The sequence below is a fragment of the Anser anser genome (assembly GCF_964211835.1).
Source record: "Anser anser genome assembly, chromosome: 1".
NCBI classification, from domain to species: domain Eukaryota; kingdom Metazoa; phylum Chordata; class Aves; order Anseriformes; family Anatidae; genus Anser; species Anser anser.
In genome coordinates, this window is record NC_139720.1 from 62,629,176 (window position 1) to 62,642,151 (window position 12,976).

The following is a 12,976-nucleotide window of genomic DNA, read 5'->3' on the forward strand; positions in this document are numbered from 1 at the left end:
CTGACCTCTTCCACTCTGAACTGTATCTGCTCAGGGATTAACACACATTTTAACTTTTATCTTTTAAAATATATATTTTTCCCTTTTGTACATAGCTTCCATTTACAGGGTCCAAAGTTTTAGTGTAGTACTTACATAAATGTTCATAAATACATAATTGTGCTGATTGTCTTTGGGGAACTTTGATGAACTTTTTAAGGAAAGTCTTATGCCAGTCTCTTAAGAAAACTTGGACTTTTCCTAAAATTTTTCAAAATGAGGCAATACTTTGAAATTGACCTCCCAAACAAACAAAAAAACAAAAAAAGAATTTAACAAATCAGAATTTTATAGTGGAAAAAGTTTCACTAAAACCAACCCCTTTATTTTGTAATTGTCGAAGTCCAGGCTTCTTAGCGTGATATGGGATCCACCACACAGAAGACATTTGCCCAGCCTTGTGTACAACTGAATTTTTTTTCCAAATGTGTCACAGAAAATATACCTACTAAAACCACTGGAAACTTTTGGTTTCTTTACTTTTTCCTGCTTTAGGAAGGAAACAATAAAATCTGTGATTTGATATCCATATTTGAAATATCACATCTACTATTTTAATAACTAAACCTGCATCCACTGAATTTTGTTCTCATCCTTACCCATTGGCTCCTGGCAGGAGAGCTGAAGTCTAGTAGCTTAGCCCATGTTACCCCAAAAGACAGGTTGGCCGAAAGACCAAGGAATATCTTAATTTGTGCCCAAGAACATGGCTTTCACAGAAAGAAAATCTTGTGCCATGGTGCTGCTGGCATTCCTCTGGACCTATCAGTCTTCACATTTGCAAAGGGAGGTGAGCTATACCTTCTGTGTTGGAAGGATTTAACTGCTTTGACCTTGTTCCCTATTCTTTTTTTTTTTTGTTAGGTTGGAGTTTTATCAGGAAGAATTTTATGAGGCTACAGATCTATTATTCCCATACTCACAGAAAATGATTTGGTGCAGCTACCACCAATAACACTTCCATTTATGAATATCGCTGCTGTGCTGTATGCATTCAATCACCCCTGCTCAGCCCTGCTCCCGAGCATTTTTCAACAGCAGGTGAAATCATAGTAGTGATTATGGTGGGAGGCAAGGAAAGCCTTTGGTCTCTAAACTGCAATGAATTAACTCAAGAGCTTTTCGAGGCATTCTTCCTTGCCTCCTTCCCTCCCACATTGTTTCACATTTTTAAGCCAAAGGCTTTGCTTTCATAGTGATTTATTCAGCACCTTTAGCAAGCTGTTAATGAGAGAGTGAAACCCACAGAGTTAGCTGAGACACTTCAGAGAAAGGAAAAAAAGAAAGGGGGTGGGGGAGGGAGGGAGGAAAGAAAGAAGGAAGAAACAAAGGAGGGAAGAGGAAAGAAGGAAGAGAGCTATGATTAAGGACAGAAGGAAAGGACTACTCTTTTTGCTCTGTTTCTTTGATATCTTTCTTGCTGCTTTTATTATTCCCCCTGATTCTGTGTGTTGGTAGAAATGAAGTTGGCAAGCTCCATCGAGGAGAAGGCGGCAAAGTCCATATCCTGGCACAGCCAAGTAGGTTTCCATGTCTAGACAGTGCATACAATGGCTGGCAAAAGGCCATAAACAGAGTTAATGGATTTACAAAATAGTAGCATTTCTCTGTATTGATTTTCTCAGGGTGTTTCCAGAACACAGTGAACAGAAAACAGTTATACTTCACAATCTTTTCTGCTAATAAAAGGCCTCAGAGAAAAACACTGAATAAAAACACTACTGGTCTGGGGAATGTTGTCTGAAGTTCTCTCTCCAGAGGGGGGAGGATGAAGCCACTAGATATTACATTATTAACCATAATTACTGGCTATATATAGAGGTTCAGATGGTGATGTTTATTGTGATTGAGTGTGAGTCTACATTTTTAAAGAAAAAGGTAACCTTGTTCACATCCCAGCAGTGAAACAATGAACCTGAGCGAGTGACTTAGTCAGGGAGATGAGCAGTTTGGCACCAACTGTATCCCCTTTTCCTTGTGTGTGATGAGTTTTCAAAATATGTGTGGTTAGTGCATCTGAACCTTCTCTGGGAAGACAAACAACAGCTTCAGTGCTCTGGATTTGTATGTACTCTTATTGTAGGTTTTATGTAATTTTAAGTGAATTTAAAGCCTATGTACAAATAAAAAAAAAAAAAAGAAAGAAAGAAAAAAAAAGTACATTCTGGAAAAAAGGTGGGGTTGGATACTGCCCTCCAAAACATATAATGAAGGGTTTTAAGTCTTGGCCTGTCATTCTGCATTTCAAATAGGATTGGCAACTCTATCCATTTGAAAGTTAACCCTCATATTTACAGAAACCTCTTCCATCTGTTACAGCTCTCACCATCAGCATCTTGAGGCCCCCCTGAAGCCATATGTTGGCAATTATAGGATGGTATAACATGTGTGTGAGAGAATTATTTGGACCAGAGTGGTATACTGACAATTCAAGTTATGCATATGGTTCTGTGATATGCTGGTTATCAAAACAGGAACTGAAACCGGTAATCTGCTGGGTAAGAGATGGAATTGAATAGAAGAAATGGAATTGAACAGAAGAGATGATTCAGAATTAGATACATGGTGGCTTGGAAAAAGAGTTCAAATAATTATTTGTGTTTCTAGTTTGAACTTGACAAGTGTTTTCTGACCATTGGGATCTATATGTGAAAGATCTGTAACAGTGTTTTCCCACCTTGCAACACTATCAGTAAAGTATATGGTTTGCAGAATGCAAGAGATTTAAATACAAAAAAAGTGAATAAATATATTCAAACATAAATTTAGCTGATTATTTTAAGAAAAACAAAGATGGGCTTTTCTGTCTTTTGTTGTAGAAAGATTATGGACAGCATGATGGTGAAATGGCTGAACATGAGCTTGGACTAAAGGAACAACAGAGGAAAGAGCAGTGGTGGGAAGTGTCAGACAGAGGGCAAAGATGGGTGTAAGGTCTTCAGAAGGTAGAAACAGTAAGAATATTAAAATATTTTAAAAGGATATATTTAAAAGGAGAATGGAATATCTTATCAAAATTAATTGTTTCTACTCTGGAGTTGATGGATTAATATCCCACCTGCAGCAGTTACCAATGTCTGAAGTATCCTTACAGAGGTGATGTACCCACTATGCCCAAGAGACCCTCTCTTGATGACACTCAAATCACTCGTCAAATTACCAGACTGACTGTCCACCAAAAGCCCAATTTACCTGGGCAGGAATGGTCTCCAGTCATTACCACTGGCTTTTTCTTCTGCATCGGAGCCCTGTCTGGTCCCATGTTGGGGGTGAGAGAGTGTTCTGAGACCCTGAGGAGCTAAAAATATGCAGCCTATGTGCTTTATACTATTCCCAGACACTTTCTAGGATTGCCATGCAGCTAGGTTTGTATTCATAAAGCAACAGTAGATCAAAATATATTTAGGTGCTAGTGGTGCCATCTTCCCCCAAAATTCACTACAAACTTCTTTCATTTTGATTTCACAGGATGGGTACAAGAGAGTCATACCTATTCTCTTTCAATACTGTTAGATGGCAGAAATATATGGAGGAATATTTTCTCAGAGATCCTCATCAGATTACTGAGGAGATCTTGCAGTTAAAGGTTAAAACCTTCGGTGGGAAGCAGAGTCACCAGAAGAGGTGAACTGTATGGGGAAGAGAGATGTGGACAAGACAAGGACAAGTTAAATAGTTCTCTAGACATCTCATGAATTTCACACTTGCCTAGAAGGCCAATGGAAAAGAAAGTTAGAATTATTCTCTTAATTACTACAGTCACTCACTGCTGTGGCTACTGTAGGGAAACTATTTTTCTTCATTTGTTATGCTATTTTGCATTTTACAGGGTATTTCACTCAGTAAAAAGAAAAGAAAACAAAACAAAACAGGGATTCCACATACAAAAACATTTTTATTATTGTTATAACTTGTTGTTTAATGTAATACTTAACTAGGAATACAACTCAGCAGAAGTACATACATAGATATTGCATGTAATTTTAGTTGTGTCTTCAAGATATTTCAAACCTCTGTCCTTCATGAGTTGTTTTGGTAAAGCACCTTCTTCCTTCATCCTGCATAATGTTTGAATGTTGCTGAATAAAACATATATTTTTCCTCCAAATGGAGCACATTACATCCAATTTCCCAGTTAATATGACTTTATCAAACTTTGCTTTCATTGTGTGAATGTTGTATATAATATGTATATATCTATACAGCATATAAATATATAATGTATATATATAGTCAAATTGGTCAGCTTTACACAGCTAACCATAAACTTGTGCTTATCTTATTTATATGAGATCAAATGTATAGCATCAAGAATTTGACCAGTCCCCAACTTGTAAGAGCATCGGTTCCCAGTCTAACCATATGACTTTGGGTATCATATACATGCAATGCATTCCCTTCTTCTTTGCCGTATTTTTCACTTTTGAAGAAAAGAATGCAGTTATTTTAACTTTTTATTTTTATTTTTAATATATATATAAATGAATGACAGGTTTGCCATACCCTTAAGTTAAAAAAAATCTCAAGAAGAGATGAGGTTCTTCCTCATACATAGAGCTTGAAGAATAATTGGACATTCATTGTAGATATATTTACATTATAACCTAATCTGAATAGTAGTACACATACTGTATTATTTCTGTACATAGACAAGATATGCTGTTGGTCATGTTAAAACACACTTTCTAAAGGTATTTACAAACTACTAGTCTCTAACTTACCAACCACCTCTGTAAAGTGCCACCAAAATTAAGGGACAATGTATAAGAAGGTCTGTTTATTGGAAACCATGGCACTCTCTCCAGTATTGTTTTTATTATTACTACCACTACTACAGTGCTGTGCTTCAGAGAAGGGCTGTGTTTAGGGTAGAGGTGTAACGACAGAGCCAATGGTGGCAGAAATTCCTTCCCTACTCCTGTGGCCTACATGAGCCAGGAGGGGTGGAAAAAAAAACAATCCAACCATGACCCATCTATTCTTTTACAAAATTAGGGCATGCCAAACTTGTGCCCCTGCACTTTCTTTTAAGCTGCCAGGTGAACCTGTCCAAAGGCTAAAAACTCAGTGAAATCCTTCCTTCCCAAGTCCACTGTAACACACATCATGTCCTTACTGCCTCATACACCACCCACAGCTGGTTCTCTCAGAGAGTAAGAGCACTTTGGGGCATCTAAAAGAAAAGAGTTTCTATGTGCTTCTTTGCAAGTACTGTCCAAAGAAACTAAACCAAACCAAACCCCCGTCTATCCCCCCAAAACAACAAAAAACAACCAAACAAAAAAACCTATAAAATAACTCTCTGTAAAAATAGGAAAAAGATGAAATTGCATCCCACCCAATTTCATCTCACCCAATTACATTTTTGAGGTTAAACAGAGCTTTGGAAGGGGAAAAGACACTTTTTTTTTTTTTTTCTTTATTCAGTTGATACTGGAATGAAATATGTCTAACAAATCTACCCAGTATCCTGAAATATGAAACCCAGGAGGACTGATATGCATGTGTAACCCACTAGTTCCATGATGTAGAAAAAGGGGCCATAGCAAAGGAAGGAAGCAAAAGTAAAGGAGCAATAATTGCATTGCTTGTGGTAAATGATTGATGTCCAACTCAGTCTTGCTATAATTACTTTCTTAGGCATGGTTTCTGAGTGAACACTCTGCTAGTAAGCTTGGTAATAAAAAGGGATTCAAAGAAAGGGAAGATTGCCTTACCATTGTACAAGGCATAAAATAAATCCATGCATGTTGCTTCTTGATATTTCACTATGAGAATATTGAGTCTTTGCTATCATCCACTGTTGTTTCTCACACGTACATAACAAAACTGGGGAGGAAGAGAATTGATTTGACTTTGTTTCATGTGAGGAATTTTCTTCTTTCCAAATCAAATCCCATGCAGAAAGAATTTATGAAACTTCTCACTCCACACAGTATGCTGGACTTCATTGGAGAGAGATTTGCATGCTGGAGAAGGCAGTATTTTTGCTGGGATTAAAGAATTTGAATACCAGCATTCACAGTATCTTAAAAGTAAGAGAAACTACACACCTGTAGCTAAAACACAGGTGACAAATAGTAAAGAGAGGGAGAAAGAAAGCTTTTTTTTCAAGACTGTGTCAAAAGAGGAAAGAGGCAGAGCAATGAAAAAAGAAGCCACTGCAAATTAAGGACCATCTATCAGCTTCTCTCAGGGAAAGATTTTCTATAAATTAAAAAAAATGATTTCTTAGAAGTCTTTCATGATATACAGGAAAGATAAATGGAATATTGTATAGAAATATATACTTTCATTAGCAAGTGTTTCTAGACAAGTTGTATAAAAGATCTGTAGATCCAGAGGGGAAAAAAGTCTTGCATCTTTTTAGCTGATCAGTTTCTACTCTTTACCTTGCTGTCAACTGTGAGTACAGAGCCATCCAGGAGGAGAGATTTAAAAATATCGAAGGCTACTAGACTCTAGACCTACGACCTGTCAACCACCTCTTCCCCACTCCCCAACCCAGAGACGAAGAGCTTTTTTTCCTGCTGTTTCTTTCACAAGAGTTTGGCTTTGCACAGGAAGCATCATGATTTTTCAAAAAAATAAAGATCTTTAGGAATTTTTGTAAGGTCAGGGAAGGAAAACAAATCTTAACAGCATGTTTCCTGCCTCCCACCAACTGCATAATGCCAGCCTTACATCATAATGTGGCTGTGAGGATGCTTGAGCAACTTGGTCCTGCAAGGCCAGTACCAGAAATGGTTTTGGGTAACAGGAGTGGCCAGGTGAGGTGCTGTTATCTGAGAAGAAAAACTCAAAGTGTGCCACCTCAGTGACATTGCAGAAACCAGGTGCTCTCTACCCAGGCAGCTGCCACATCAACAGGAATGCAGAGCAGGGATCAAAATAAAAAAAATAAAAATAAAAATCTATGGAAGTGAGTTTACTAGCAAGCCTTACTGCAGCACAGGCAAGGGACATGTTCAAATCCATCAGGAGATGAAACAAAACAAAACAAAAAAGGGTCCATCCCCTTCTGCCTCTGTCCTATTTGTGATGGTCAGGAGCAGCTGGGACAACCAGAAGTCTTCTCACCAGTGGGTGGGTTGTTCTCACCCCAACCACAGGAGGCCTCCTCTTGTCAATATGTTTTCTTCCACCAGAAAGATATAAAACAGAGGGATGATAGATTTAGCTGTTGCTTTTGTTCCCATGGCACTTTGTGGATAACAAACAACTGATCTCTGGGGTCCATTTGAAAACTCCTGCCCCCATGAGAATTTGTGAGGCAAACCAGAAAGAAAGAAAGACCTATAAGAAAGAAATCTGACCTATATAAATGCGTTTGTTGGTTTTGGACTATTTTTCATCAGGCAATGTTCAAACACTGCTGTCTCCAAACGAATCCTCAAGATTTCTAATAAATCAAATGAAAAATCCAAACAAAGCAGCTGACAAATTTTCCTCAGGTTTTGTACTCATTGGAAAACAGATTTCTCAATATTGCTTCAGCTTCTTCTTTCTCTCTCTCCTTTTTTTTTCTTCTTTTTCTTCTCTCTTTTTTTTTTTTTTTCCTTTTTGTTTTTAACCACAGATGTCCTTAAAACTCAGAGAAGGTGCCAGTTGGACTGACACATCCCCAGGCTGTTGTCCTCTCCCTGGAGAGCGAAAGAAGGGATGGCCCATGGCAGAACGGTTCACCCCTGATGGGCTGCCAATGGGACAAACCCTGCTGCAGCAGGGATACTGTGAAGGATTGGGCCTTTTTATTTTTAGTTGCTTCTGGAAAAGATTAAGAGGACGATAAGGAGAGGGTGAGAAGGGTTCGCTGCAGTATTTGTTGTTGGTTTTTGTTGTTATTTTTGTATTATTTTTTTTCATGATTCATCCTCACAGTTTTCTGAATTTATATGTGAAACCAAAGTGGCCAGTGCAGCATACAGTGTAGATATGCTGACGGGATCCTCTGGCCAAGCCCAGGATGAAGACATGGCAGCACCAGCAGCGGGGTCTCTAGGGGCCGTGGGGTGGACGGAGCGTGGGTAACAGCCAGGGAAGCCAGAAGAGGAGCCCAGGGAGCGCTGCTCTTCGAGACCGACATCTACATCTTGCAGAACTATCTTTCAGAAGGGAAGTGAAACCTAGTGAACGTGGTTTGGGACACAAAGCAAAGAGATGAGAGCTCAAGAGATGTTCAAAAGGACAAATTCTTATGTGGCCCTGAAAGATTATCCTGTGTTTTATCTTACTGAGCCATGACCAGCCACAGACCTGAGAAGTTCCCAGTGTCTCAGGGCAGGCTCTGCTATCCTCTCTACCTTCAGGACAGGACACAGAGTGTCATTAGTAAGAGCTGGCTCTGCAAATCCCACCTGCTGCCATCAAGCATAACGTAGACACAATAATTGCATGCAACATCTTGAATGTTAGATGATTATTTTCCACGTATATAAAACATGTTGGTGTGTCTTTGCATGCCTGTCTGTACATGTGTAGGTACATTATTTCATGTATTTTTACAATTTTAATCAGCTGCAAATGTTGATGTACCATAGAACAAGGTGGAAACACACAGGATTATGTCTCTTGCAAACATTTAAATATGCAATAACACACGCAAAAAAGAATTTTGCCTTTTCAAAAGGATCAAAAGTATCAAAAGTGGGGGTGATTCTAAGGAAAAGTTCCAGAAAACTTCACACTGGTCTGTCACTCTTTGTTTCATGAATGCTGGCCCCAAAATAAATCTTTCTCTGCATGGTGTGTTGAGTGTCATCACATCACATTTAGTTTACACTTAATCTGTAGAAGAGTCCTCAGCTGTTGGAAAAATTCATCATTTATAAAAAAGTGAAAACTTCAATGGAGAGAATAAAGCATTTGCACACCTGCTGGAAAATGGAAGCTAAAAGGTGAAATAATAATCAAAACATTTTTTCCCATTTTGTGTGTCTGTGCTATTAATATTTTCATTACATTCTGAAAGGAACAGGTGAGTTTCTTTTATGAAAATTTCTAAAGAAATAAGATTTAGAAAATGAACAGATCTTTTTTTTGATATTTTTTCCCCCTTAACCTGGATTTTTAACTCTCTAAGAGAATGAATGATGTAGAAATGATCATGTAACTCCTTCTCTTGACCTGTCAAGGTAAGCCTAGTGGATGTAGTTTTGAAAGACAAGTTGCACTCAATTTTGCAAACCTTACCACTGAGTAATTTTTCCTTAGAAGCAGTAAGATGAAGTTTATGATAGCAAATGTGGCTCAATGTGGGTGAGGGTTGCAAATTTAGATCCTTGGCTGCATGGAGACACTTAGATGCATTAGGATGAAGTCACTAGATGTATAAAATCAATGAATGCATAGTAAGATGTATTAATCCTAAATTTAATGTGGCCTTAATTTACTGCAGTTTAATCTTCTTCATTTTCCCTTTCTGCCAGGAACTTGTACTTTGAAACATGAAAATTGTCAGATTGCCAAAGTGCTTCAACACTCTCTTCCAATAAGCTTGTCAAATGTAAAACTTCAGCCTGCAAGATTAATTTTCCCACAATCTTGAATGCTTCTATTCTAAAGTTTATTTTGGAAGACTCTTATGTGTTAACATGAAATAATAAAATGCTTTAGTGTCTCGGTTGGTGGCTTTCACTCCAGAATACAGTCTCTCAGAAGACTGTCTATGCAGCAAGCTACTTTTTGGATAACAGAACGTGTAGGTGTAACTTCACTAGTGCCTGGAAGTGAAAGTTACAAAGAAGGAGGTAACTGGAATATGCAACACTCACAGACAATATCTGTTTTCAGTAATCTGATATACTTTGACCTATCTACACAGTGCTCAGTTGTGCTACAATAAATGTCAAATATTGAAATAAAAAATTCTTTGCCAGGCAGAAAGAATCTGGATTTGAGCAGGTACAGAGTATCAGATAATATTTGAACATGGCCCTTACCAGCTTCTCTTCCAGACTATTTCAGTACCTGTTTTTTAGTAATTTCTGTTTTATTCTCTGTCTTTTTATTAGTATTATCCCTTGGCATACGGTGAAAATATTGCTCCTAGCTGGTACAAAAGGCAAAGTAGCTAATATCTTTTCCACAAAGTAAACATCTTGTCCAGGATACATCTAGATAGGACCCTGGTTTCACACTAAGGTCTTAGGCAGAGCATGATCTAAGTGGGCACATCAGTTAATCTCATTTTTTCATCAGTAAGTGAATGAGAATCACCTTTTGGCTGGTCAAGAGCATAGTCATCTAATATTGACTATTCATTCTGTAGCACCTAAACATACATCTTCATCTGTACATCCAACTTTAAAGGATGTAATCTCTATTTTCCTAGTAATAAGCTTGTTTCTATGCTTCAGCTGAGGCCCTTCATTTGGCCACCATCATGGCTGACTTGATGAGACCTTTGAATTTACAACTTCTTTTGATATTCAGTCTTTGCATCTTAAAGAAAGTACAAAAGGGAGGGGAAGGTTAATGGAAGTGAAAGACAAATCCATGGGTAGATTTCATATGACAAACAAACTGAACAAAATAGTCTCAGAAGCTTTGGTTTACATGGGTGCTGAAACAATTCTGGTATTTAGCAATCTGGAAAGGATGTCTTTTTTCACTTTTATTTTTACTTGGTGGAGAGATCATGGGACAAAATCCCCTAGAAGGGGGCAAGTAGCAGACTTTGATACAGATGTTAGGCAATGGTTACATGTTGAGCAGAATTATGCGTTCAGAAATGATGCAGTTTTGGAAATGGGAGCATCATAAACAACATAAAATATCTTTCAGCATGATTTACAGAACATTAAGGTTCTCAGATAACATAGACAAAAACTTTAGACAACCTTGAGCTTTGGAAACTTTTTGTTATGATTTGGATTATGTAAAGTCCTTCCAAGCCTATATGCTTCTTCCACATAGTTATTTTAAAAGTTGCCTCATTTCTTTTCCTTATATGAAGACCTCTTAAACACACAGAAAAGAGTATTTTACACACAATGACAAAAAAACAAAACAAAACAAAAAACCACATAGATTCTAAAGCCCTTCTGCAAAATACTCTCAGAAAGTAACTGTCTCCAGATCATATACTTGAATAACTCCTCAAAACATCCTCATGTCCTCAAGATTTATTGTCAGCAATTAATAAAAAGAAAAAAAAGTTTTAAGTGTAGTTCTCAGGAGTGGAGCAGATGCCCCATCTCAATATTTCCACTAACATCCCGGATTGCACATTCCATAGTAGAGCATAAAGTGCTACGGCATTGTTGTTTATTTGTTTGCTTTATTATTTAATTTAGAAATTCTTCACCTTTTCTGTTACTATTTTTATTATTTGTATTATTATTTTTACCTTGTAGCTCCTATATTCTTGTAATGGCACATAAGAAGGTGCTTAAACGTCTTCTTGAAAGTAGCATTGCAGAGCGCATAACAAGCAGGGTTGATGGTGCTGTTGATATAACAGAGCCAGTAACCTATGGTCCATACAGTACCAGGGATGCAGGATGTGCAGAAACTGTGGATGAGCACCATCACGTTGTATGGGGTCCAGGTGATGATGAAGGCCAGCAGGATGGCCAGAATGGTCCTTGTTACTTTTTTCTCTCTAGAAGGAGGTGGTTTCTTTTTGGCAGGCTGCTTTGTCATCTTGACGATTTTCCGGGCTACACTATTCTGTTTTTCCTCTCCATTGGTGCCTACTATCTCCACGGTGGTGTTTGTGGGAGCACAACTGTCACCCTTTTGAGACTTCGTGACTATCCTGATGCATGTCATCTTGGAGTTCTCCACTTTGAGATGGTCTTGGGAGGCAGAATTCTGGCTGGCATCTTTGGCAGATTCATCCTCTTTCATGTTGGAAGCAACCACACTGACTGAGGTGGAGTCATTGGAGCTGTCTTTCTCCTCCCCTTGAACACAGTTCTCCATCGCAGTTTCTCCAGTGGTTTTTCCATTCTGAATTTTGTTGTGTTCCAATCCATCCCCACTGGTTGGGATGTTATTATTGTTTGGTTTCACTATTTTACCTTGAACAAGGCTGGGGGAAACTGGATCCTGGTTTTGGGCAGCTTCTTTTTTCCCTTTCTTTATCCGACTCTTGCTGGCTCGAGATATTTGCCAATAAAGAACAGTCATGATGATAACAGGTAAATAGAAAGCTGCAATGGCAGTGCCAAAAGTGACAGCAGGGTTGGAAAAAAACTGGATGTAGCACTCCTTGTCAGGGACAGTCCTTCCTCCTACTATGAACTGCCAGAAGAGAATCGCAGGGGCCCACAGGATGAAGGACAGCACCCATGCAGCTGCAATCATCATGCCTGCCATCTTAGTGGTCCGCTTTACAGGATATGTCAGAGGCTTGGTGACACAAAAGTATCTGTCAAAACTGATAATAAGGAGGTTCATTACAGAGGCATTGCTGACCACATAGTCAAGAGCCAGCCAGAGGTCACACACCACAGGCCCTAAGGGCCAGTAGCCTATCACAGTGTAGAGTGTATACAGGTTCATGGAAAAGATGCCAATGATCAAGTCTGCGCAGGCCAAGCTGAACAGGAAATAGTTGTTGACAGTCTGCAGGTGCCTGTTGACTTTGATTGACACCATGACCAGGATGTTCCCAATTATGGTGACTAAACTGAGAGACCCTGCTACCAGGACAATGAAGACCACCTCAACAGTTTTATAGGGGCTCTCCAGAGCCATCACATTTTCAGTGGAAGAGTTTATGTACGTTGAGTTATTCATTTCTGTGCTGCTAACAAGATACTCAATTATCACTTAAGCCTGCAGAGGAAAGAAAAGAAAACATATACCATTATGAAATCAGTCCCTTTACCTTTAGGAAATGGATTCCAGAAAAAACTACTTGGAAAGAATTTAAAGGTAGAAGATTGAGTGCAGAAGAATCATTCTTCTCATGCTAATGAAAACACAT

At 38.5% G+C, this 12,976-nt stretch overlaps 1 protein-coding gene across 8 annotated transcripts in view; it reads right to left on the reverse strand.

Moving 5' to 3' along the window:
- Nucleotides 1–3,914: 3,914 nt before the first annotated feature.
- LOC310880045 (muscarinic acetylcholine receptor M2) overlaps nt 3,915–12,976 on the reverse strand; it is a 109,172-nt gene continuing 100,110 nt past the window's right edge. For 5 of the 8 annotated variants that reach the window (XM_083795287.1, XM_083795288.1, XM_083795286.1 and 2 more), the window contains 2 exons: nt 11,390–12,825; nt 3,915–8,165 (listed from right to left, as the gene is read on the reverse strand). In XM_083795287.1, coding sequence (XP_083651413.1) covers nt 8,141–8,165; nt 11,390–12,786 — 1,422 coding nt within the window. In that variant the 5' untranslated portion in view covers nt 12,787–12,825 and the 3' untranslated portion in view covers nt 3,915–8,140. Of the gene's footprint in view, nt 8,166–11,348; nt 12,826–12,976 lie in introns of those variants that run through there. The other 3 variants (XM_083795291.1, XM_083795293.1, XM_083795292.1) reach the window with 1 other exon arrangement.